We start from the raw sequence: 27,226 nt of genomic DNA, 5'->3' as shown, positions 1-27,226 counted from the left end.
GTGCAAAGTATTGAGTGTCACTAATACACTATGGTTAGTATGCATCAATGCATGTAACTGTGGTAAACCACACAAAATACTATACAAATACTCTACAACTGTATGTTGTTTAGTACATTAATTTATCAATTATCAAAAGTTACAGTAAATGCATGATTATAATAATTAATCATTGATGACATTATCCCTTGATAGTACGCATATCATTTAAACACATTCCTCATCCTTACATAATGGACAGCCCCCCTCTGACACATTGCACAGAAAAATGGTTCAGGATAATGAAGATGTCCATCTCTCTTTTGTACACCACTTTGTACACCACTTGCAACGCCTTCCTTTACTACGACAAGGTTTGAACAGCCTCATAACCATTAGAGTCAGGTGCTGGGCCAAAGACAGGAAAAACCTTATTTAAGTCAGTTAAGAAAAGAGTCTTATTCTATATGACTGCCTAGGAACAGTGGGTTAACTGCCTGTTCAGGGGTAGAACGACAGATTTGTACCTTGTCAGCTCGGGGATTTGAACTTCCAACCTTTCAGTTACTAGTCCAATGCTCTAACCACTAGGCTAGCCTGCCGCCCCAAGATAGTCATGACAAGCATATCCTCCTAACTCCATATAGGCAGTTTGGGTTTCCAAAAGGACAGTGAAGTGGTCCTCCAAGAGCATTGCATGCTATCTGTATATTGTCCAGGAGCCCCAGGCACAGGGTTTACTATCACCGGTGGGTAGTAAAATACCTATCGCCATCTGTTTTACTGCAGTTCGAAGACACCGCAAAAAAAAAGTTTCCCATTGACACCAGTGGACCATTCTTGATAAACTGTTGAGCATGTGTAAACCGATGCGCCTGGCACCTACTACAGTACCCTGTTTCAATGGCACTTAAATCTGTTGTCTTGCCCATTCACCCTCTGAATGGCACACACACAACCCATGTCTCAATTGTCTCAAGGCTTAAACATCCTCCTTGGATTTAACAGGTGACATCAATAAGGGATTATGGCTTTCACCTGGATTAACCTGGTCAGTCGATGTCATTGAAAGAGCATACTGTTTTGTACGCATTGAGTAAGTCTGTACTGGGGGATGTTATCCAGAGAAAGAATGCCACCCTGTGGCAAAGAAAAATCAAGGAGCTTTTTCTCTGTTCCTACTTGACTGCCTTTAGTTGAAATCTAACATAAATCTGTCTCACGTGCCTAAAACCAAACTAGAACAGACTGACATATTCTGTCTTCTTACAGTATATTGACCCTGTGATAGACTAGTGTCTTGTCCAAGCTGCCTCACGCTATAGAAACAGCCAAGGCTAATGCAAGGCTACTTACTTACTTACACTAATATGGCAATTAAATATTGCAATTAAATGAACAGTGCCATAGCCTACACACTATTATGCAAAGCTATATGGCATAGACAGAACTATTTCAAACCACAGAACTGCAGATGGGATTTATCTTATTGTGTTTGGCTTTGAAAGACCTTAACCAGTAGTAAAATATTAAGATTTATTTCAAGGTATGTTAAGACCAATTGTTATATATCGTTTACAGTTTAAAATTAGGAACAATGTCAAATCACCTACAATAAAATGCAGACCAAACACACCATAGTAATTTCAGACGTGTACCATCTGCCTCTTTCTCCCCCTCTCCCTCCTTTGTCCCTAACTGCAGAATAAAATGCATGCTTTTTCTCAAGTGGTCTGGTTGCTAAGCAACTCCAGGGGCTAACCTCAACCCTGCCTCATGGTTAAGACTTTTTCTATAAAATGTATGACACAATGCAATGCTTTCTGGCAGCACTCTGTATGCAACATGTATTACACATGCAAACCCTTGCTTTGCAAAATATCAGTGTGTGTTTCTAGGAGGCTCTATCTCCTAATAAACATACCAGACCTAGGGTGAAATATGCCAAATATGTTCATATAATAAACTTGAGGTGTGCTTGATTTAGCTTGGGTTTTGCACTTTGGGGACTATTCCATTGGTTCCATAAGGAAACAAATTATATTCCATACACTGTACGTGTATGTGTAGTCGAGTTACACGTAATTACACCACTGTAACCAATTACTGCCCTCTATGGTTGGTTTAGTATGGAGGAGTGTTAGATCAGTCAGTCTGCCAGAGCAGTAAAGGCCTATAGATGTTTTAGAGGTCACTAACAGTGGCAAGCACAGTGCTTCCCTTGTTATACTCCAGCCACAGGTTTTATGGCAAGGGGGGTATTGCCACTCCAGATCCCTCTATGCAGATTTTACAGTAATTCTTATATAATCATTGGTAAATTGACACTAAGCCAGGCCTAGAGGAATGGAAATTCAAATATATTAGATTAGACGAGACATTGGTTTAATGTGAGAAAATAACAAAAGGTGGCCTATTGGTAAGAATTGTGTCTGTCACCTATTGCATAGGGCAGAAGGCTATTTAACAAGTTAGGTCTACCATTGTGTCATTCGGTTGGGTAAGCATTGTAGATCATCTCTGAAGACATGCAATTTGTTTATATCAGCTAAACTAGTTTTAATGTCATTATCTTCTAACACCATCTTATCAACAGATCAGACAGAGGGGGCTGGTGGGAGGAGCTATAGGAGGACGGGCTCATTGAAATGACTGGAGTTGAATAAATGGAAAAGGTATAAAACACATCAAACATACGGAAACCACATGTTTGACTCCGTTCCATGAATTCCATTCCAGCCATTACAATGAGCCCGTCCTCCTATAGCTCCTCCCACCAGCCTCCTCTGAGATCAGTGTCGGCCTACCTACACACAAACCTCTTTAATTCCAAGCATCAGTGCAGAACGCTCAGGAAGAATTTCAGAACAATCTCTGTCTGTACTCTGGCGCCCTCCTCCCCTTAAGGCCGCCTAGCGAACTACTCGTCTCTGTCGGGTGTCCACTGAGTGACTGCAGCTGGAGAGACAATAACTGTCTGCCACACAGGTAAGAGAGAAAGACGCTTTATCTATTTATAGCAAACCTAGTACATTCCGCAAGTCATTGCTCCTAGGTGTCTTCGAATGATGAAGAATTCGAGCAGTTGGCTTTTTTTTCCGGGGCAAAACAAAAGGGCTATTCATGCTTGTCATGTAGCCTTTGAGGCACCGAGCGTATCCTTTTTTTTCTTCCGTTGCCTACTGTAGGTCTGGGTGTGAGGAGAGGTCGGGCCTGGGTACTGTCTTGCCTTGGCAAGCAAATTCATCGCACCAGGCAGGAGCCCCAAACAAGCCATGTGGATAATTGGATCAGAAGTGGCTAAATGGATTTGTCCATGAACACGCACTTTGTAGTTTAATGTTCTATATTTTGACTTTTACATTCGTTATTAAAATATGACAGTTGTCATGATGCGTAAACTGAGGCTAAGCTAACTAATTGATGTAGCCAAGGGGTGTAACTTAGCTTGCAAGCTACAAATGATCTAGCTAGCTACCAAACCTATTAGCTGAGCGTTAGCTATCTAAACTCGCCAATTATTATGGCCACGGATTTTTAGCTATGATTTTAAGATAGTGGTGCCCTTCTGTTTTCCTTACTTGGGGCCTGTCTTTACTTTGGGAAAGAAGAAATCACACAGTGTTCCTTACAGGATAGTTTAAAAAAAAGCTTTTATATCGTATATATTTGATCCATGTACAGACGGTAGCAAACTTTCATAGCTACATCGACACTTGTGTGTCAGTTTGATTTTTGTGCTGAATCATAGGCAGTAGCATTGCCTCTGGAACCTATGAAATTGGATTTCCGCAGCTGTGCTTTCCGCTGTCAGTGGTGCTGATGTTGGCTTATCAGCTCACCACTTGCACCTTATCACCAGGCCACTTATTGTCAGTGGCTTGCCTGGCTGTAGTTACTTGCTGTCCCACTATATAAATCCCAAAAGTAGACTGTGAAATGTTATTTCACCTGCGTATTACCTCATTTGCTAACTAGCTAATTATTCATATTTCAGGAATGATTTGTAGCCGCACCTCCCTTTCCAGGCATGCATGCGATGTAAAGTATTGCTATTGCAACTTTGTAATCAAGTAGTAGGCCGGGTATTCTTTTTAAGCCACTTTGTTAGAAAAATGTAGGCCTCTATATCTGGGCTCAAAGTCCAATCAAATTTTTGAGGAGATGCATTCCGCATGCCCTTGTCATGTGGTGCTTTGTCTGAAACAAATCGATTCACTGTATCATCGATACACCTTTTTCCCGTACTATTTCGATATTATTCAGCACACTTGTACATTTCATATTGAGGTCTATTTTTGCCAAACTGAGCCATAACATGATGGCGTTTTTTTGTCGGTGTTTTCTATATTGCAGACACGCCTCATTCTCGCTCTGCTCTCCGCATTATTTCTTAGCTCTTGTCCTTTGAGTTGCAGTGAGAGATGAGCATGCATGATCTCACTCCGATTTCGCTACTTGCCGATAGGTCTGTACATTTGTTAGATGAATCAACACTCTCCATTATCCCTCGACTATTTTTGCTCGAGGCCGAAAATCATAGGCAGAGTCCATTTCAAAGGAATATCGAGGGACAAAGGCTTATCTCCATCTCTCTCCTATCCAATTCCTCCTCCACGCCCATCTTGTTAAATGTGTCCTGGAGAATGCTGTAAGAATTGTTCTTCCCTGATCTCATACGTTGGAAATATGTAGAAATGATTTTGTCCTGTTTGAGTAACACTTCGAGAACTAGACCTAATTTTCATTAACATTGTATTCTATGCTCATTAGTATTGGGATATAGCCTGACTTAAGAAAATAAGGTTTATTCCTAGCCATAATTTTATGTTTTTTTTAATACAAAAAAATGCTGACAAATGGGCCTCTGCTCTCTGACAAACCTTTTAGTTTTCAAATTTACATGTATAATTTGATTGGACCGCCCAATTAGGGAGCTCTGTAAAACATGTCTAAAGCCTAATTGGATGAGCTGGTCTGCAGGCTACATGCTACTGCAGTGTAGTATGATAGTCATACTACATACTATGATTAAATTATGCCCCTAATTTATGGCGGTGATTTGTTGTTCTGTGTTCTTGGCAGGGAATTTACATCTGCACTCATCCATTTTGACCTCACTGAATGGGATCAGCGGCAGGGACCATAATTCAGTTAGCCCTAGTTCTACAACGTATCCCCAGTAACAATGCTTTTAGGGTTCATTTTCAAGTTAAGATTAAAGACTAAACTAAATTGACAATCGCATAACTCTTTATAAACAATATGCACAAAACTAGAGTGCATCATTGTGATTGGATGACGAAAAATAGATCCTAGCCAACACTAATTGGCATTGGTCCAATATTTAGCCAAGGCACTCCTTACTTTCTGCACTTCTACACGTCAGGGTGCACTATGAATCAAAGAGTTGTCTCGGAGACCCATGCTGAGTGCGTTAGCATAGCCTGGCGTAAGCTGCTGCTGGACCCCAGCTGTAGAGAATAGGGTGCCATTTGGGACGCTGTCTGTCTGCCTGCCCTGCCACAAGCAGCTGTACACATGCCTTTGTGCAGTCATCAGCGGACCATGCCAGCAGATGCCTCTCACACTCAACCCCTGGCCAGATGAACAGGACATGACTCGTTAACGTAACGTGATCGCTCGCACCCGTGAAATAAACCTGAAATCTCAGACACGCCAGTCCATTATTCTTAAAAGGACTTTGGCTGTAGAGGAGACCAATGTTACCAAGTATGTCATGATTGACAACTCTTACGAGCTCTGTTGGTTGCCTTTGAAGGCATGATTAAGGGACTTGGTTAATGTCCTTGCTTTCTCTCTTGCACTCTGTTATAAGATGTACCTACGTATAGGATTAGTATCCCACGTTGCTGTTATTTTTCCTCGGGGACATTTGCAGTACAGGATATAGGTAAATGTCAGACATTCTTTGAGGGCGACTCTCACTGATTCCCTGCGCCATGAGCCTCTGACATCTTAGCATGTAAATACAGAATTACTTGCATGTGCTAGCTAGGGCTGGGCGATATGAAAAACGTCTATCGTTTTCACATTATGCTCTATCGTTTATTTCGTTGTGTCGCAAATCACACTCTTTACGGCGATATTTTTCGTCAATTGGACGTTGCTTTGCGTTCTTCCACACATGCCGTGTGGAAGGAAATTTGCAACACAAACAAACATGGAGGAGAGCGAACGTGACACAGAGCATGGAGATCGTACCTAAAAGAGGGGCTACTTCTGTCGCATGGACGTGGTTTGGGTATGAAAAGTCTGACAAGGCCGGTCCTGAACAACAGGCTCAAACCCCACTAACCTCTTTTACCACCTACGCAAGAATCTTGTGAAACAGTACGGAGAGAGTCTACGGATGAGAACCCAAAAAGTATAGTTGAGTGCTCAAAACAAACCCCTGACTCAGACGTTGCACGAGGCTTTTGCCCGCGGCACAGCATATGGCAAAGAATCCCGAAGATGGAAGGAGATAACAGCTGCCATTACAACTTAACATATGCAGAGACAATGCCCCATTTTACACGGTCCAGAAACGGGTGTTTTGTGAGTTGGTGCTAACACTTGACCCAAGGTACCAAATGCAAATTGATATGTGACACATATTATTGCCAAAATAACATGCAAAACAGGCAAGCCCCCCCCTCAAAAAATAAAAAAAAAATAAAAAAAATGTATATATAGATATTTTTCAGACTATATTTATTTTGTTTGCAACTAGAGTTGACATATTTTCTATTTAGCCTTTTTATATTTTGTGCAAATTTTCAACTAAGCATGTAACAAAGGTTCAAAATCAAAGGAGAAATAATAAAATATGAGTAAGTACCTTTTATTTGTTGTGTATAATTCAAAATGTTATAAGAAATAATCATTTAAAAAAATTACGTGGTAATTTTATCTGAACTATTTATTTATTGAATTTACAGAAAATTTGCTATATCGTTATCGGGATATGAAATGACTTGTATCGGGATATGAGATTTTGACCATATCGCCCAGCCGTAGTGCTAGCTATAAACAAACTGGAAAAGCAGGTCCACCCTTATTTATACAGTCTTTGGATTCACCTAACGTTTGAGAAAGAATAGGCGACATACATTTTTGCCTGCATTTAATGTGGAATACAAAAACCTAGCAATAATATTGACTCAAGTACTTGAGGATACCTTTAGCCTAATTAATGAACTTATGCCTCATGCAGGTAGGTGATCTCCAGAGCAGATGCTAGGTCTTGTCCTGACTCTCTGTCAGATCTCAAGGCCATGCATACTCTACTGTAGCACAGGAGGTTAGTGGCACCTTTAATTTGGGAGGACAAGCTCGTTGTAATGACTGCAGCGGATTAAGTGGAATGGTATCAAACACACAGCTTCCATGTGATTGATGCCATTCCATTCGCTCCATTCCAGCTCAGCAGCCTCCACTGTACTGTAGTGTGCTGTAGTGTAAGGGTGGTATAGGTAGCAAGGTCACTGAGCCACAGCACTGCAAAGAGAGAGAGCCCAGATGAGCTTCCTTTGGTTTGGCTGGCTCTCTACTAATCTGGGATGTCTTGGCCTTGTTGTCATGCTGATTCTTTGAGTTGTGGTTAAACTCTGCCTGCCGGGATGTTAGGCTGCCTAGCCTATTTCCTCTTAGTTTTTTTGAGTGAAAATACTGAACTAAGCCTAATGTTATTCGACGGTATTCATTCTCCATCACCACTCAGCCAGTTTGTGCATTGAGGAGATTAACATCTCCTAACGGTAGGATCAAACACACCCATGAGTAGAGGTCGACCGATTAATCGGAATGGCCGATTTAATTCGGGCCGATTTTCAAGTTTTCATAACAACCAGAAATCTGTATTTTTGGACACAGATTTGGCCACTTTTTATTTATTTATTTATTTAACTAGGCAAGTCAGTTAAGAACACATTCTTATTTTCAATGAAGGCCTAGGAGCGGTGGGTTAACTGCCTTGTTTAGAGGCAGAACGACAGATTTTTACCTTGTCAGCTTGGGGATTCGTTTTTGCAACCTCCCGGTTACTAGTCCAACACTCTAACCACCAGCCTTACATTGCACTCCACGAGGAGCCTGCGTGGCAGGCTGACTACCTGTTACGCGAGGGCAGCAAGAAGCCAAGGTAAGTTGCTAGCTAGCATTAAACTTATCTTATAAAAAACAATCAATCTTAACATAATCACTAGTTATCTACACATGGTTGATATTAGTTTATCTAGCATGTCCTGCGTTGCATATAATCGATGCAGTGCCTGTTAATTTCTCATTGAATCACAGCCTACTTCGCCAAACGGGTGATGATTTAGCACTGTCGTTGCACCAAACCTAACCATAAACATCAATGCCTTTCTTTAAAATCAATAGAGAAGTATATATTTTTAAACCTGCATATTTAGTTAATATTTCCTGCTAACATGAATTTCTTACAATTAGGGAAATTGTGTCACTTCTCTTGCGTTCCGTGCAAGCAGTCAGGGTATATGCAGCAGTTTGGGCCGCCTGGCTCATTGCGAACTGTGTGAAGTCCATTTATTCCTAACAAAGACTGTAATTAATTTGCCAGAATTGTACATCATTATGACATAACATTGAAGGTTGTACAATGTAACAGCAATATTTAGACTTAGGGATGCCACCCGTTAGATAAAATAATGAACGGTTCCGTATTTCACTGAAATAATTAAACGTTTTGTTTTCGAAATGATAGTTTCCGGATTTGACCATATCAATGACCAAAGGCTCGTATTTCTGTGTGTTGTTATGTTATAATTAAGTCTATTATTTGATATTTGTTAGAGCAGTCTGACTGAGCGATGGAAGGCAGCAGCAGGCTCGTAAGCATTCATTCAAACAGCACATTAGTGCGTTTGCCAGCAGCTCTTCGCAATGCTTCAAGCATTGAGCTGTTTTTGACTTCAAGCCTATCAACTCCCGAGATTAGGCTGGTGTAACCGATGTGAAATGGCTAGCTAGTTAGTGGGTGCGCGCTAATAGCGTTTCAATCGGTGACGTCACTCGCTCTGAGACTTGGAGTAGTTGTTTCCTTTGCTCGCTTTTGTGGAGCGATGGGTACGATGCTTTGAGGGTGGCTGTTGTCGATGTGTTCCTGGTTCGAGCCCAGGTAGGGTCGAGGAGAGGGACGGAAGCTATACTGTTACACTGGCAATACTAAAGTGCCTATAAGAACATCCAATAGTCTTAAGGTTAATGAAATACAAATGGTATAGAGGGAAATAGTCCTATAATTCCTATAATCACTATAACCTAAAACTTCTTACCTGGGAATATTGAAGACTCATGTTAAAAGGAACCAGCAGCTTTCATATGTTCTCATGTTCTGAGCAAGGAACTGAAACGTTAGCTTTCTTACATGGCACATATTGAACTGTTACTTTCTTCTCCAACACTTTGTTTTTGCATTATTTAAACCAAATTCAACATGTTTGATTATTTATTTGAGGCTAAATAGATTTTATTGATGTATTATATTAAGTTAAAATAAGTGTTCATTCAGTATTGTTGTAATTGTCATTATTACAAATACTTTTTTTATTTATTAAATCGGCCGATTAATCGGTATAGACTTCTTTTTTTTTGGTCCTCCAATAATCGGTATCGGCGTTGAAAAATCCTAATCGGTCGACCTCTAACCATGAGTCCTGATTCAGCACTGGGCTAACCCTGGGCGTCTGGGCAGGAACAAGGTCAATGTTTCTCATGTATTTTTGAACGTTGGGACTAGCTGGTTCTCTAGCTCTGAGGAGTGGTAGCCTAATGCTGCACGCATGAGCGGTTTGTATATCCATTTGCAGTGGCACTCGGAGAGCATCTCTGATATGTTTCTAGCAGATACTGATGTTTCCAGAGGAAGTCGGCAGCACCAGCTCTCTTTCTCGCTCTCTCTCTTTTACTTCCCCCCCCCTCCCTCTCTCTCTTCCTCATACTCTCTCTCATCATGCTGCACTGAGCAAAGAGCGCTGTGCTGCAGAGAGCTGCCTATAAATTGCCTGCTCTGCCCTGGTCTGGCCTCCGAGGCACCCAGTGCTTTCCTTGCTTCCAACGACACGTCTGTAGTATGAGACCAATGTTCATGGTCCACACGTATGCCGTTAGAGACAGAGAGGGGAAATAAAGGGAGAGAATGATAGAGACAGAGAGAGAAAAGGGAGAGAGAGTGTGGTGAAGTACTGCCTCTATCCAATCCATCCCTAATAGCAGGGACTGACTGTGGAAACTAGGTCAGATCCACTGACTGAGGCAGCCAACTGTGAGTGGAGCGGGCAGGCAGGACTCCTGGAGTGGGTGATCCTCTGTCTGTAAAGACGAGCACATACAGAACACACACACACACAGTCCCATAACCCACTAGCCAAAACCTCAACTATAAACATAAACGACTCTATGATCTTGTTTTTACCGTCATCTTTGCTCTTACAACATAATTGAGCTGATTCATGGTTACTCGCAGCCTTAAGTCGCATATATTGACGTCATGCAGCCTTACTCTGTTTGCAGACTCAGCACGGTAACAATGTTTCTTAACATGTCTCTGGGTCTTGGGCTGTTAACTGCGTAATGGAGAGTCTGCTTGTTCTATCTGTAGCAGACTCTACACCTGTCGCAGACTGGCCAATTAATTATGGTTAGCCTGGGCTTAAACGTGCTGACATGTCAAGGTGTGTTTATTGGTCAATATGCTGAGTAGAAGATTCAGACCCAGCGGGCAAAACTGGTTGCGATAATATCATTCCAATGACTTCATAATGACGCAGCTGCAACCAGCTTTGCCCGCTAGGGAGTAGTTAGTTTCTCTTACACTGTGAGGGTGTCCTAGACCTAACAGTAGAGTGTGTCCAGGCGTTTTGGCTAAATGGGTGCTGCTATATTTGAGAGGGGGGGGGGGGGGGGGGGGGGTGATGACTACCTTGAAATAGATGGTTCACTTTGAGTCCATGAATGTCAATGGACTCGCCGGAGCCGTCCGTTTATTTATGGTCGATACTCTGTCACGTCATGGTTGACTTGACTGCGCCCTAGTTATCCACCTCCTCGGGGATTGAATGATAGCTACACTTTTTTAGGAATCAGAATGAAGTTCAAAAAGGAAGGAACCCTTGTCAATTTGTGTGTTAGTAATGTTGCCTAATCCCAGGAAATTCAACCGATTGCATAAACCAGGCTGAATGGAAAGCAGCTGTCTTGATGACTTCTTCTCTGTCTGCGTCCTTAACAGATTCCTTTCATGTCCTAATCTACTGTCGACAGAGAGCACACAGGCCTGGGCCTTGTTTGAAACATGTAATATGTATGTTTGAGGTTAATATTGCTTATTGTAATACATTGCAATGTAATATATTGTAATACAGTGTGGTAATGATACTCAATATCACTCTCAATAGTATTCATGTTACATCAATTTCCCAGGTTTTCATTTCGGCATACCCAGAAAGTGACCAAAACAAGGTTAAACATAGAGCTGGGATGATAGACGGAAAATGACCGACATTGCCTTTATCTTCCCGAAACTTTTATCTTACGTCAGTAATTCTAAGTGATTTTGCTACACAACGTTCCTGTAGGTCAGGGGTACTCAAATACTATTTGAGAAGGTTCGGTCAAACACATTTTCTAGGTGGCAAAGGTCTGGATTGATAATACAATTTATTTCCTGCAATTCTACACGTTTTGCATGGGGACTTTTCGTTGTTGCGGTTTTAAGGGAAGTTCCTGCAATTCTACGCATTCGTCCATGTCTTATGTATGTTTATATAAAACCAGGGGTCGAAGCCCGACCGAGTTTGAAAATAAAATCCCAATATATATATATATATATATTTTGAGAGGGGGACCCGCGGTCTGTATTGACCCTGTTCTGTGTCTGTATCCGATTTGCGGTCAGCCATTGAGTATGGGAGCTGTAAGATTGTTCTAAATTATTTGGTCAACAGTAATAGCCTATGCATTATGTTGATTCCTGCTATGAAAATATCTTCCTGTTTCGCTGTCGGCTGTTGACTTACTCCCACTCCCCACTGTGCGCACTTTTTTTTATCCTTTGGCTTCCATCTCAGTTGCCTCACTTGAAAACATTTTGTCTACAGCCCTGTTGCTAATGTAAGGTCCTAACGCTAACTGTCGATTATTTTTTATTTTTTTAAACATTTGTTGTTATCAGGAATAATACTTAGATTTATCGCGATATGACTTTTGCCAATGAAACTTCTGCCTCTCAGCCTGTTCCTCCCCTTGCTTCCCAGAAGCCATCAGCTTAATAAACTGCACTATTTGGGGCCCTTCATCCATCACCCATCCCTGGTCTGAACTGAACACTGGGAAGAAGAGCACTGCTTTACCCTCACAACTTTGTTTTGCTTGTTCCTGGCGTCCGAGGGTGTTTGTAGAAGAGGTCAACCGATTATGAAAAAATCAGATACTTTTTTTGGTCCTGACAATTACAACAATACTGAATGAATCCTTATTTTAACTTAATATAATATATAAGTAAAATCAATTTAGTCTCAAGTAAATAATGAAACATGTTCAATTTGGTTTAAATAATGCACAAACACAGTATTGGAGAAGAAAGTAAAAGTGCAAAAAATGTAAAAAAGCTAAAGTTTCAGTTCCTTGCTCAGAACATGAGAACATATGAAAGCTGGTGGTTCCTTTTAACATGAGTCTTCAATATTCCCAAGTAAGACGTTTTAGGTTGTAGTTATTATTGGACTATTTCTCTCTTTACCATTTGTATTTCATATACATTTGACTATTGGATGTTCTTATAGGCACTATAGTATTGCCAGCCTAATCTCGGGAGTTGATAGGCTTGAAGTCATAAACAGTGCAATGCTTGAAGCACAGCGAAGAGCTGTTGGCAAACGCAGGAAAGTGCTGTTTGAATTAATGCTTATGAGCCTGCTGCTGCCTACCACCGCTCAGACTGCTCTATCAAATCAGACTTAATTATAATATACTAACACACAGAAATACGAGCCTTAGGTCATTAATATGGTCAAATCCAGAAACTATAATTTAGAAAACAAAACGTTTATTCTTTCAGTGAAATACGGAACCATTCCGTATTTTATCTAAGTCTAAATATTGCTGTTACATTGCACAACCTTCAATGTTATGTCATAATTATGTAAAATTCTGGCAAATTAATTATAGTCTTTTTTAGGAAGAAATGGTCTTCACACGGTTCGCAACGAGCCAGGTGGCCCAAACTGCTGCATATATCATGACTCTGCTTGCACAGAATGCAAGAGAAGTGACACAATTTCCCTAACTAAAATAAATTCATTTTAGCAGGTAATATTAACTAAATATGCAGGTTTAAAAAATATATACTTGTGTATTGATTTTTAAGAAAGGCATTGATGTTTATGGTTAGGTACACGTTGATGTTTATGGTTAGGTACACGTTGATGTTTATGGTTAGGTACACGTTGATGTTTATGGTTAGGTACACGTTGATGTTTATGGTTAGGTACACGTTGATGTTTATGGTTAGTACACGTTGTTGCAACAACAGTGCTTTTTTTTGCGAATGCTCTTGTTAAAATCATCACCCGTTTGGCGAAGTAGGCTGTGATTCGATGATAAATTAACAGGCACCACATTGATTATATCTAGCAGGACAAGCTAGATGAACTAGTAATATCATCAACCATGTGTAGTTAAGTAGTGATTATGTTAAGATTGTTTTTTTTATAAGATAAGTTTAATGCTAGCTAGCAACTTACCTTGGCCCCTTGCTGCACTCGCCTAACAGGTAGTCAGCCTGCCACGCAGTCTCCTCGTGGAGTGCAATGTAATCGGGCCATAATCGGCATCCAAAAATGACGATTACCGATGTTGTTATGAAAACTTGAAATCGTCCCGAATTAATCAGCTATGCCCGATTTAATTGGTCGACCTCTAGTTTGTAGTGTCAACGTTGGGGCCCGCATGCCCATGAACCTCTGGAGAGCTGAAGTGAAGGGGGGATGAGGGTGTGTCCTGGAGGACATCACCCACATCTGTGATGACTGACAACAATGTCTTCTCCCTGACCCCCTGACCTGAGGGAGTGTATAGAGCCAGGCCTAGTGACGGAGGAATGTTGAGAAGCATGTCGGTCAGTCAGCTGATGGGGGGCATGATCAGCATGGCTGGAATGTCCTCTCTCCTCGCAGCACAGCTCATAAAGTAGATACTTCCTTTGGCTTCTGTCACCACAGTGAAGAACACAAGAGCTCACAGATTAAGACCGTGCCCCTTGTAGAAGATACAAGACCTAGCCTACTTTTGGGTATGCGCGTCATCATCCACTCCTGAGTCACTGAAAATAATACTGTGACTAAGTTAGTATTGTGACGAATGATGGGCACTCTGTGTCGGGTCAGTAGGTCTGAGTTCATGGGGTATTTTTATGCCTCCGTCAGTGGCAGCAGGTCTGTTGCCCTAAATTAAAGGGGCAGTTCACCAGAAATTACATATTGGTTTCCTTACCCTGTAAGCAGTCTGTTGACAAGGTATGACAGCAATCCATGCTTTGGTTTAGCTTCCCTAGCACTGTTTCCAAATGCTACAGTTTTAGCATATGTGACACAAATCCCAGTCAAGTCAGGGTATCGATATTAGTATTTTTTGTGCGTCTACATAGACTGCTTACAGGGTTGTAGTGGGGTAATATTTGATATATGCATATTATACACTGCTCAAAAAAATAAAGGGAACACTTAAACAACACAATGTAACTCCAAGTCAATCACACTTCTGTGAAATCAAACTGTCCACTTAGGAAGCAACACTGATTGACAGTAAATTTCACATGCTGTTGTGCAAATGGAATAGACAACAGTTGGAAATGATAGGTAATTAGCAAGACACCCCCAATAAAGGAGTGGTTCTGCAGGTGGTGACCACAGACCACTTCTCAGTTCCTATGCTTCCTGGCTGATGTTTTGGTCACCTTTGAATGCTGGCGGTGCTTTCACTCTAGTGGTAGCATGAGACGGAGTCTACAACCCACACAAGTGGCTCAGGTAGTGCAGCTCATCCAGGATGGCACATCAATGCGAGCTGTGGCAAGAAGGTTTGCTGTGTCTGTCAGCGTAGTGTCCAGAGCATGGAGGCGCTACCAGGAGACAGGCCAGTACCTCAGGAGACGTGGAGGAGGCAGTAGGAGGGCAACAACCCAGCAGCAGGACCGCTACAAGGAGGAGCAGGAGGAGCACTACCAGAGCCCTGCAAAATTACCTCCAGCAGGTCACAAATGTGCATGTCTGCTCAAACGGTCAGAAACAGACTCCATGAGGGTGGTATGAGGGCCCGACGTCAACAGGTGTTGGTTGTGCTTACAGCCCAACACCGTGCAGGACGTTTGGCATTTGCCAGAGAACACCAAGATTGGCAAAATCGCCACTGGCGCCCTGTGCTCTTTACAGATGAAAGCAGGTTCACACTGAGCACATGTGACAGACATGACAGTCTGGAGACGCCGTGGAGAACGTTCTGCTGCCTGCAACATCCTCCAGCATGACCGGTTTGGCGGTGGGTCATTCATGATGTGGGGTGGCATTTCTTTGGGGGGCCGCACAGCCCTGCATGTGCTCGCCAGAGGTAGCCTGACTGCCATCGAGATGAGATCCTCAGACCCCTTGTGAGACCATATGCTGGTGCGGTTGGCCCAGGGTTCCTCCTAATGCAAGACAATGCTAGACCTCATGTGGCTGGAGTGTGTCAGCAGGTTCTGCAAGAGGAAGGCGTTAATGCTATGGACTGGCCTGCCCGTGCCCCAGACCTGAATCCAATTGAGCACATCTGGGACATCATGTCTCGCTCCATCCACCAACGCCACGTTGCACCACAGACTGTCCAGGAGTTGACGGATGCTTTAGCCCAGGTCTGGGAGGAGATCCCTCAGGAGACCATCCGCCACCTCATCAGGAGCATGCCCAGGCGTTGTAGGGAGGTCATACAGGCACGTGAAGGCCACACACACTACTGAGCCTCATTTTGGCTTGTTTTAAGGACATTACATCAAAGTTGGATCAGCCTGTAGTGTGGTTTTCCACTTTAATTTTGAGTGTGACTCCAAATCCAGACCTACATGGGTTGATAAATTTGATTTCCATTGATGATTTTTGTGTGATTTTGTTGTCAGCATATTCAACTATGTAAAGAAAGAAGTATTTAATAAGAATATTTAATTCATTCAGATCTAGGAGGTGTTATTGTAGTGTTCCCTTTATTTTTTTGAGCAGTGTATATACCTCACGAGGCTCGTAATAAGACGAAGCAATTAGCCTATTAAAATGTTTTTCTGAGTCCATAAAATATAGTTAAACCATGTGCAATCAAGTATTATGTGTTTAGCTGACTAAGATCAAGGAATGGTCATGAGGAGCAAATATCAACGCAAGTATTATTTAATAATGTTGTCAAACGATTGGACTCACATACAAGGCAGAAAGCTTAGGTACAAGGCAATACTAACATTAACAAAGCATCATTCTAGACATAAACACTTAGTGTACGAAACACTAAACATTTCCATGACATAGCTTTCACCTGGTCAGTCTATGATCCCTTATTGATGCCACTTGTTAAATCCACTTCAATCAGTGTAGACGAAGGGGAGGAGAAAGGTTAAAGATGGATTTTTCAGCCTTGAGACAATTGAGACATGGATTGTGTGTGTGCCATTCAGAGGGTGAATGGGCAAGACTAAACATTTAAGCGCCTTTGAATTGGGTATGGTAGTAGGTGCCACCATCCAATGGACATCCAGCTAACTTGACACAACTGTGGGAAGCATTGGAGTCAAAATGGACCAGCATCCCTCTGGAAGTCTTTCGACACCTTGTAGAGTCCATGCCCCGACGAATTGAGGCTGTTCAGTGGGCAAAATCCATGTCTCAATTGTCTCGAGGCTTAAAAAGCAATCTTTAACCTGTCTCTTCCCCTCATCTACACTGATTTGAAGTGGATTTAACAGGTGACATCAATAAGGGATCAAAGCTTTCACCATTACAGGCAGAAACGGATTGAGATTATGACATCATTTCAACCAGTTTTGCCCAGTATTTCCCCGCTGGGTCTCGGTTCATGACCCGCATTATCCCCAAACAATTCCGGCTCCTGATCGAGTCAGGATAATGCCTGCCTGAGTTGCACAAACGGCATCAACATTTTCATTCAGGCATCTGAAAATAGAGCCAACGTTAGGGGATTTTGTTTCCGATCACCAGAAACCTTGTTTTGAATTTAGCCTAATCTTCTCTGTAATTACAAGAAAGAAGGCCGTGGTTTCCTCTTTGGGGAGAAATCAATGCAAGGCTTTTGTGAACTAAATTGTGTAATACTGTGGGGTAATTTCAGAACAAACCTTTCTTCTGTTTTACATAAAACCGGTCTGCTTTCCCCTTAGCCTTGCAGCTTCACCCTCTCAACCCTCCCAAGAGGGCAGACGGCCCCGGGCGGAGCCAAACAGTGGCAATGACACTCAGAAGGAGGGCCCCAGAGAGGGCAAGGTGGATGCATTGCTGTAGCCTTTCTGTGCTCTTTTTTCTTCCTCTGGTATTTTCTGGGACAGTGAAAGCAGGAAACCCCCAGTACAGCACATTGGAAACATCCCACTGTTCCATATTGTAGCACCTTGTTTTCCTGTTTCTGCATTCCATCTCTGTCCCACGCGATGCTCTACCCATTCTCCTCCTGACTCTCCCCCTCTGTTTCTCAGAGTGAATCGGCTGAACCAGCTGTATTTGTCAAACGTTCCTTGTCATTCTATGCGTCCCAAATGGCACCATATTCACTATAGGCACTGCTTTGGGACCCTGGTCCAAAGTAGTGCGCTATATAGGGAATAGGGTCCCATTTGAGACGTTGTGTGGATCTGCATGGATGGGCAGCGAACACTCCGAGCCTCAAACTACAACCGTTCTCCCTCTCTCCTCTTTAAAATTCTGTCTGACTGTCCTGTGGTCCAGCTGCAGACCTCGAATGACACCTCGAACTCTACGGTTACACAACAGTCAGGTGGACTTCTCTTAGTCGGCACGTTCTGCTTTACTCTGTTGTCACACAGAGGAGAAAGTGAATGTCGAGGAAGTGGAAAGGACTCTGCATTCAACGCAGTCCGGCCTGGAGTCGCCTATTTCAAGACCAGTATTCACTAATCAGGTTCAACAATAGTCTTGCAAGAGTTTAGTTGGTTAGGGTTATGTAAAGGGAGGAGAAAACTGTTTGTTTTGAAAGGGTTTAGCTTTAATCAAACCCCAAATCATATCATTAAGATCATCTCATAAGGTTCACCCCCCCCCCCCCCCCCCAGAAATATTCTCATATACTCAAATCAAATGTTATGCTCAAATCGCCCACGTACTTGCCTCTAGCCTAATTCCACATGGATTTACATGGTATGCTGAAACCAATTCAAGTGAAAAACTGAAGGCTGCGTCTAGCCTAATCTGAGAGGAAAGCGTCTAGGCTATTCTGCCTAGAATGTTATTGGAAACGACACCAGAGGAGAAATGTCTCTATTTCATCTCTAAAATGTCTCTATTTCATCTCTAAAATGTCTCTCGTTCATCTCTAAAATGTTTCTCGTTCATCTCTAAAATGTCTCTCGTTCATCTCTAAGATGTCTCTATTTTATCACTGTATCTACCGTCTGACATTGGGGATGCAGGCTAGATTGAGAGCCAAGCATTAGAAGACTGAGGAGAGTTCCTCCATTTCTTCTCTTTTGGATTCTGCTGTATCATGCCGCTGCATTGGGCTGGGCGTGTGTCCCCCGGTCTGAGCATGCGCCAGCTTTCCTTCTGCAAGGACCAGAGGCTTTGCAGGCGCACCTTCCCTATCCCTCCCTCCCTTTCCCTCTCCGCTCACTCTTTCCCTCTCCCTCCCTTACTCCTTTTGCCTCTCCTCTCGCTCTCTTTCCCTCTTCCAGCAACAGTCTCATTCCCCTTGTCCCCTTCCTCTCTAACAGTCTCCTTCTCTCTCTACCTCCCTGTCAGTATCGATCTATGTCTTCTATTCTTTCACTCCCATTCCCTCCATCTTTTTTTCTCCCCCTCGCCCTTTACCGCCCCTCATCCCCCCCTTAGACACAGTCCCCCCCTGTCTCGTTCTCGTTGTGTCGTCTGCTTTCCTTCTCTCCCCGCTCATTCGTTCTCTCCTCTCCATCGTTGATAAACTGAAGGAACCTTTCAGGTTTCGTGCAAGACAAAGAACAAACAACAATATTATCAGAGAAAAGCTTTGAAAATGTTTTTTTATAGGTGAATTTATGAGGACTGCAGATGATATGATCTCTGCAGACTGCGCTCAAGGCTTTCAAATATCTCACATTGCTAAATCCCACGCTGCATACTTTGTCCTTGCAGTGTTCTATCTGCTGCTCTGATACATTCTCCCTTTAGCTTTAACATGCCTTTCTTACAGCAAGGCAGTGGGGTTAAGGGCTGGGTCGTCTCTGACGCGATCATGTTTAGAGTGGACCCCCCCCCCCCCCCCCCTCCTCCTCTCCCTCAGATTGCCCCTCTCTCTTTCCTTCTCTCTGCTTGCTGTAGCGACTGCTGATGAATGTTAAAGAGGAGCGAGAGAGAGAGAGAGAGCGAGAGAGGCTTCCTTTGGGCGCTGCCTGGCCATTCAGCAGGCTGGCAGCTCTCTCTGAATGCAGCGCTGTTCTAGCTCCGCCCACCACCCCCTTCCCTGTCTGCTGATGTATAGTTGTGTGTGTGTGTTAGAGAGAAGTCCTATTCAGCGAGTAGCTCTCCAGGCTGACAGAGCTCCAAATCATCTCAGCCATTGTATTCCTCCCGCTCTTTAAAACTGCAATATGTAACTTTTTGGGCAACTCGGACCAAATTCACAAATAAATGTGAGTTCTTGATCTGTCATTCTCATTGAAAGCAAGTCTAAGAAGCGGTGGATCTTTTCTTATGTGCCCTATTTCTAGCCTTCCCGTTCTTAAGTTTAGTTTTTGCACACTAGCTTCAAACGGCTGAAAATACAATATTTTAGGTTGTGAAAAAAAAAAATGCAGATTTATTATACAAACGGAGGAAAAAAACACTAAAAACACTTTATGTGACACTAAGCAAGAGCAGTGTGGGTGTTCCTTCTTCTTTCTCATCTTATTCAACTGTTACCAGGCACCTGCAAAGAAAACATAGCTCAGATGTGCGAGTGCCTTTTGAATTTTGTCACATAAACTGAAATTAGGGGAACTTTTAGAATTTTAGCAACCAGGACATGGCGTACCAACTTCTGCATATTGCACCTTTTTAAGTATTACAGAAAGACAATCCACAGAGGAGAAGACATGGGATGAGAGACTGGGGAGTTTTTAGGTGACAGTCTAACATGCTCTGAGATTTGACCACTTTCAGGCTATGTCCTGGACTAATAGAGACATTGGTTAACACGTCTTGTCCCGATGCTTGGGTGTAAAACAATAATCAGGACCAACAAATCAACAGTCACATAAACGGGGTGTAGGCTAGGCTCATCGTGTCAAACATGGAGAACATGTTTATCCAGGCCTAGTGCTTTGCCTTTGATGACATGTTCCTTGACTAAGGGTGTGAACGCTTACAACGTTTTAAACGAAATTGGGATGAATTCCTAAAGGAAAAACTATGTTTATTTTGTTGGGGTTTTCTTCTCCACAAAACTTCAATCACAGTGCAGCCTGGGTAGCTTGCTCTTTCTCTTCGCTAATGATGCGAGACGAGTGCGTTCAGTCTTCGGTCTGTTGTGTGTAGAATATCATAGCCTATTCATTGATGATTGGCCCTGCTTTACACAGTTGTGTGGGTGTTGGCCTGGCGTTGGAGGGTGCTCAGCTAAGTGCGGGACAGAGATTAGGTGTAAACGCCTGTGGGATGTTCAACAAAGAGGATTAACATGAGCATCCATCTGCCCCTCTGACATTTCAGATCCAAAATCATATCACCAATTTGGTCTCCTCTCTCCCTCCGGTTTTTGGGTAGTTGCCTCCTTTCTTTGTATCTCTCCAACTAGCTGAATGGAGGCATTCAGTTGTACAACTGACTAGGTATCCCCCTTTCCCTTAAATGGGACCCTGCTCCCTCCTCTTTAGTAACTGAGTGAGCCTATTTGCAGTTAGCCTACGTCTTTCCCTGCACCTCTTTGTTCGAGCCCGAAGGTAGCCTAATTACAGTAGATTGACAGTGCATAAGGAGGGCTGTGGTTCTGGTACACACCGGGCTGTGATGTGATGCTCTTTGTGACTGCTCTGTCTGTGTCTGTGTCTCTCTCACTCTCACTCTCTCTCACACACACACACACACACAGGTTTGGGGGCTTGCCCTGTACGCCCATCCCCCCCGGCTTCTGTCACTGGGAGAAATTCTATTCTGTCTAAAAAATCACTGTAGTCCAGTCGTTGTTTGTTAAATGCTGTGTGCCAGTTCAGTTTGCCTTCTCCTCCTGACTATGTTTTTCCTACTCTTCACCAATATCATCTTGTACTATTGATCCAGGACATAGGCTAGCTAACAGCTGCCAAGTGCTCCGATCTCACAGATCTCACAGTGGCCAGATCTCAACCTCCTTACTATTGGCCCATGCCTATTCCGAGTGAGGTGAGGTCATCTAGAAAAAAAACTCTAAGATCAAGTTAAGATGTGGTTAGCTTTATTTAGCCAGTACAGGGGTCTGAAGCAGGTCCGATGCAGGTCCGAAGCTGATTGCGTTTTGGTCAGAAAGCCATCCTCTGTGCGGCATCGCTAAATGACGCAGTTCTACAGTCTTGTAAAGGTAGACCAGAAAATGCGCACATGGAAGAAGCCCACGTCGTCAAGTGACCCCCAAGCATGACAGAACACAATCACCCTCTTAATAATAAACACAAAAACACGCCCCTCATAACCCCAACCACACCGCTGGACTTAAAGGAAACAGAAACAGGATACACCTGGCAGGCTGCCATGTGTATTTTGAGAGGAACTTCCCCTTCGAGAAGACAGGAGGAGGCTAGGTCAAGCGACGTTGAGACGTTAGGCCCACGTTGCTTTGGTACGTCCTTTGGTACCACATTAGACATGATGGAACTTTAGACCCTACCTAGCAAAAACCTGAAGAAACAAAAGACACCGAGCCTAGTCCATTCAAATCATGATCACTGAGAAAGGGCGCCAGACAAATGTTTTTGGAATTTCATCTTCCCCTAGCCGCCAGTTTGTTGTTGCATCACTGCCTGCGTTAAGCAAAGCCGACTGCCCTTTCAGCTCCTAAAGTCCTTTGATTACATAACACTTATATAAAGTGAGGGGGAGACAAAGAAAAAGTCCCGATTGTCCCTAATGAGGGGGCGACATAGAAATCGCAGTGTTGCAGCCCGTTGGTGTGACAATGGCAATAGGAGATCTGGGATCAACAAATCTGGGATCAGGCTAGGGCTGCCTGGGATGAGTGGACAAATCCGTTGCGGTTCTTGTATGAAGGGTCTGGGTTGGTGACTAAGACCTTTGGGCCGGAATACACTGCACAATAAAACTGTGGGAGAATTCAACAGTGCGCTGGTATCGGTCTGTCTTTAGCTCTGCAGCCATATCCCTCTCTGTGGGGAACAGCAGAGGCCCAACAATGCCGGGTGTCGATTTGGAATAGTTGTCAATGACTTCCCGTTCACCTTCACCCTTTACATTGTAGCCTATTACGGAGATCCCGCCAACTTTGGTTGGTTCTCTCAGACCTCTGCTCCTCTGACACACTTTTGAAGTAAGCCGACAACAACCGGAAGGTTTAGAATCCTCTCGGTTCAGTCCGTGTTCCGTGCAGTCTGAAAAATGAGGAGGCCCCCCCACCCATCTAATTTTTCAAGACATTATTGAAAACAGCAATGATCTGTCTCCACCTGCCAAAGTAGCTTGTGTGAATGACATGAAAACGAAGGTCTCCAAACTGAATGGAGCGTTAACTCGTTGTCTTTTTTCTTCTTCCCTCTGTCTCCTCTCTCTCCTCCCAGCCTGAACTCGCTTCGCCATGGATCAGCATCAGGACTTCAACTCGAGCATGGACGGCCACGCCGCCCTGCAATTCAACTCTGGGGAGACCACGGCCTCGGCTGCCCTGGCCAACATGACCCTGAAGGAACCCCTGGACCAGCGAGAGGTTAAGAAGGCTAACGGGATGCCAGACGCACACATGGGACCTGGGGACATGAAAGGTCAGTGATGGACTAGGTCACTAGGACTGTAGATTTTGACAGCGGGGGGGTTATGGAAAAGAGAGAGCATCAGATACACATTCTTGGAAAATAAGTTTCTTAGAATCTGGTCAATCTGTCTTAGCATTTCTTGTAGACCTTAATAGTAAAAAGCAGACTGTGGCGATCTGTTTCATCCAGACAGATAGAGGTAAAGGATGTTATTGTTGGCTGTTCTCTGCAGTACCCTTCCTGAAATTGCATGGTTAAATAACCCTACAAATATGTGTGTGTGTGTGTGTGTGTGTGTGTGTGTGTGTGTGTGTGTGTTAACAGTAATCCAGGCATTTGGGTCAGTCTCTCCTCAGACAGACATTCTATCCTGTATTATACAGACCCGACACTCTCTCCCAGAAAACAGGATTCAGATGGTGAAACAAATAATCCTGACAGGCCACAAAGAGCAGGGAGAGGGAAGCATATGTTGATAATATAAACACGTTTTGGTTTTTACTGTCATCGACAGAGGATCTTAAAGGGATACTTCGAGGTTCTGGCAATTAGTCGCTTTTCTACGTACCCAGTCAGATGAACTTGTGGATACCATTTGTATGTCTCTGCGTGCAGTATGATGGAAGTTAGAGGTAGTTTCAACCAGCCAATGCTAACTGTCGTTAGCGCAATGACTGGAAGTCTACAGGTACAGTAGCATACGCCCGAATTTCAGAGTGTCCCTCTAACGTACGGAGTTTTGCCCAGTTCTATTGGATGACATGCACCAGCTGTCCCAGCGTTTTAGGTTTTGGTTACTGTACTGTAGGCCGACAGTATGTCAGCGACCACATGAGGCTTAAATATTACAATGATGGAGTCTATCTATTCCTAGAAAAGAAAATAATGCATATTCCATCAAGGATGTTGCTTGAAGTTCTCCATTCGGGTATTTTTAGCCTCCGTATTTCGCTTCACGGAGAATACTTCCTCTTTAGGGCGCAGAAGGGCATTTCTACCGCTCGTATTATACAGCTTACACTACACCACTGAAGAACAAAAGGAACAACTTCGAAAGCAAGGCGTCTTGTGTTTTGAGTTGGAAATGTAGGGCAAACTGTTCTTAAAAAAAAAAATATTCCACTGTACATCTTAACTGCCTCACTGTATCCTCAATATGTTCACCTACCTCAAAAATATAGGCTAGCCCGCTCTTTTGTTCCAACTAACCTGATGTGATGCCCGCTCTCTCTCTCTCTCTCTCTCTCTCACTAACTAATAATCTTGCCTCTGTCTCACGTAGAAGATTTGCTGGAGCTGTCACCTGAACTGAAATCGCAGCCTCGAGCACCTGTGTCAGAGGTGTCTGTGTCTAAGAGCGACCTCTCGGGTATGCCGCTCCTCACATCCAAACCCCTTTTTTTTCTATTAGGGGCTGTGTGAGCTGCAGGGTTGGGCTCAATTCCATTTTGTTTAGTGTCCATTCACAATGTGTTTCAGGAATTGACTCATGAATCAGAAATACTTCATAAACGAATCATAAATTGATCATGAAGAGATTATTGTGAAATGGAATTGAGTACACTGCTGGTTGTGATTGTGCCTCTTGTTTGTGGCTTCAAAAGCAATTTGCTCATTTGGTTCCATTTGGCCTCTGCCTCTTCGCGAATCATCATCCAGCTTCTTGTCACAACCTCAACAATGCATTTGATCTAGCATCTTGCTTCTTCACAGCTGCCTGCTTCACTTTTCACAGATAACCCCGTAACACCTGGATTCTGAGTGCCTTTGTATCCCCCAAAATAATGTGCTGCTGACCTCTCTTTTCCTCTCTTCTCCCCTCTCTTTTCCTCTCTTCTCCCCTCTCTTTTCCTCTCTTCTCCTCCTCTCTTTTCCTGTTTCTTCCTCCAGTTTTCCTCCAGTTTTCAGTTTACGTAATCTGCGCCCAGTGCTTCTTTTTAATTATTTGCAGCGACCAATGCTTCTTTTGAATTAGTTTCCTCTCTGTCTGTAGGAATGAGAGAGAGTTCAGTTCTTCAGAGGGCGTCTGCCTTTCCTTCCTAATGCATTTTTAATGAAATCTCCTGTCGGGATATGAGGATGATTCCGCTGTTCCCCTGTTGCTGGCCTCGCAACAATCCATGATATTTCCTGCTTCTCTTCATAAATTGCATTATTTTGTATTTATTATTAATTATTAATATTATGCCATGCTTCTGAGTTCTGTTCTGAGTTCTGTGTGGGTGAACTATCTTGTTGTTTGTAGCTTTTCAGAGCACTTTTCATTCAGGTCACACTGATCGAAAAAGCCAACCCCACCCAGATCGTAGCATCGTGCATCAGGCCTGGAGTTGTGGCTCTCGTATTCACGATTGGGATGTCAGCATCCCGACTGTTAGCATGAAGTGTTAGGCTCTCGTCAGGACAAAGCCGGTGAACGTAAGCTTCCTGTATTTATAGACAATTGTCCCGTCGGCAGGTCAGTCAGTTCAGAACCGTTGTGGTTTTGAATCCTGAGAACGGCATTGCGTAAGTGGCACTCTGCAGTAACATGCTCTCTCAACAGTCACGGCCAACATGCCAACCTCAGAATAAGTGAAAGGGGGGGGGGGGGGTTCGGAGCTAATGGGTCAATATAGTCCCCACTTAACCGGTGCTGTGGCTTTGGTCAGCACGGTGGTGCCATGGTAACAGAAGGCTGAACCTCACGGTCCATATAGAGCCATAGCTAGTCACCCCCAGAGCATTTTAAACCTGGCTCGTAGGGTTGATGTCATGGACTTCATTCATCCTCGCACTCGGTTCATTTACCACAGGAAGTGATGGTCACGGGGCTCATAATGCTTCGTATAATCACGTCCTCGGCGTTATAACCCCTTTAGCTATTAGCACACTCAGTGACTCCAGGTCTCTCAACTGTCAGTGGGCCTTTATTCAACAGTGATTTATGGTATTGCCAGAAGGACAAAAGGCATGTTGGCGGTGGTGTTGTTATCTCAACAACAGCCCACAGCTAAAGATACCACAGTGCCAGCTTTGGCTCTAACCCCTGTCCACGAAAACATGAAAGATTTGAGCAATGTCCATGAATGGAACTATGTGCGTAGTGTAATTAGTTCCAAACCTTCCTTGAAACACTGGCATGAGCAATATACCGCAGGACACAACAAGAGAACACAAGGCTCGATCTCTCGATTCAGGCCTACATTGTAGGAACTCGTGTTCATTTCCCCTGTGCGTATTGTCGATATACTACCAGCAATAGTCCATAAGTTGCACTTGTCAATACAGGATAGCCAACCGTAATACAAGGGCCATGGCCATGATGCATGTGTCTGGTGCTTTAGTCCTTAACTGGGGTTCAGTGTCTATGACTGCCCTATTAGCTGTAGGCAAAAATCATTTATAGCCGACTTAGATGACGCTGAGCTCGCAGACGGAGAACTGTTAATGGTTGACATGGAGAAATCATCAAGCTGTCCTGAAATCGAAAATTGCTGATAAGCGTTCCTTATTAACACCTATGCTACCCCCCCCAACCCCAGAAAATGTTAGGTACAATGCCTTTGTGAAGTAATTAATACCACTTGATTTATTCCACATTGTGTTATGTAACAGCCTGAATTCATCCCTCTACACACAATAGCTCATAATGACAGTGAATTTCTTTTGTTGGATTTTTTGAGAACTGATTGAGAATGAAATACAAAAATATCTTATTTACATAAGTATAAGTCAGTCTCTAATAGCTTTCCACACCAGGATTGTGCAATATTTGCCTATTATTATTAAAAAAATTCTTCAAGCTCTGTCAAAGTGGTTGTTGATCATTGCTAGACAATGTCAAAACTGTAACTCTGCCACTCAGGAACATTCATTGTCTTCTTGGTAAGCAACTCCAGTGTAGATTTGGCATTGTGTTTTATGTTATTGTCCTGCTGAAATGTGAATTCATCTCCCAGTGTCTGGTGGAAAGCAGACTGAACCAGGTTTTCCTCTAGAATTTTGCCTGTGATCCATTCTGTTTATTTTTATCCTGAAAAACTCCCCAGTCCTTAAAGATTA

General features: G+C 43.3%; 1 protein-coding gene across 10 annotated transcripts in view; it reads left to right on the top strand.

Moving 5' to 3' along the window:
• The first annotated feature begins 2,685 nt into the window (after positions 1 to 2,685).
• The window catches only part of LOC109898297 (microtubule-associated protein tau), a 44,171-nt gene continuing 19,630 nt past the window's right edge, over positions 2,686 to 27,226 (top strand). For 6 of the 10 annotated variants that reach the window (XM_031833866.1, XM_031833864.1, XM_020493226.2 and 3 more), the window contains exons 1-3: positions 2,686 to 2,967; positions 22,991 to 23,191; positions 24,465 to 24,551. In XM_031833866.1, coding sequence (XP_031689726.1) covers positions 23,008 to 23,191; positions 24,465 to 24,551 — 271 coding nt within the window. In that variant the 5' untranslated portion in view covers positions 2,686 to 2,967; positions 22,991 to 23,007. Of the gene's footprint in view, positions 2,968 to 6,010; positions 6,569 to 22,990; positions 23,192 to 24,464; positions 24,552 to 27,226 lie in introns of those variants that run through there. The other 4 variants (XM_031833865.1, XM_031833867.1, XM_020493225.2 and 1 more) reach the window with 2 other exon arrangements.

This window comes from Oncorhynchus kisutch, linkage group LG10 (genome assembly GCF_002021735.2).
Source record: "Oncorhynchus kisutch isolate 150728-3 linkage group LG10, Okis_V2, whole genome shotgun sequence".
NCBI classification, from domain to species: Eukaryota; Metazoa; Chordata; class Actinopteri; order Salmoniformes; family Salmonidae; genus Oncorhynchus; species Oncorhynchus kisutch.
This window is presented reverse-complemented; position numbering and strand designations above follow the sequence as displayed.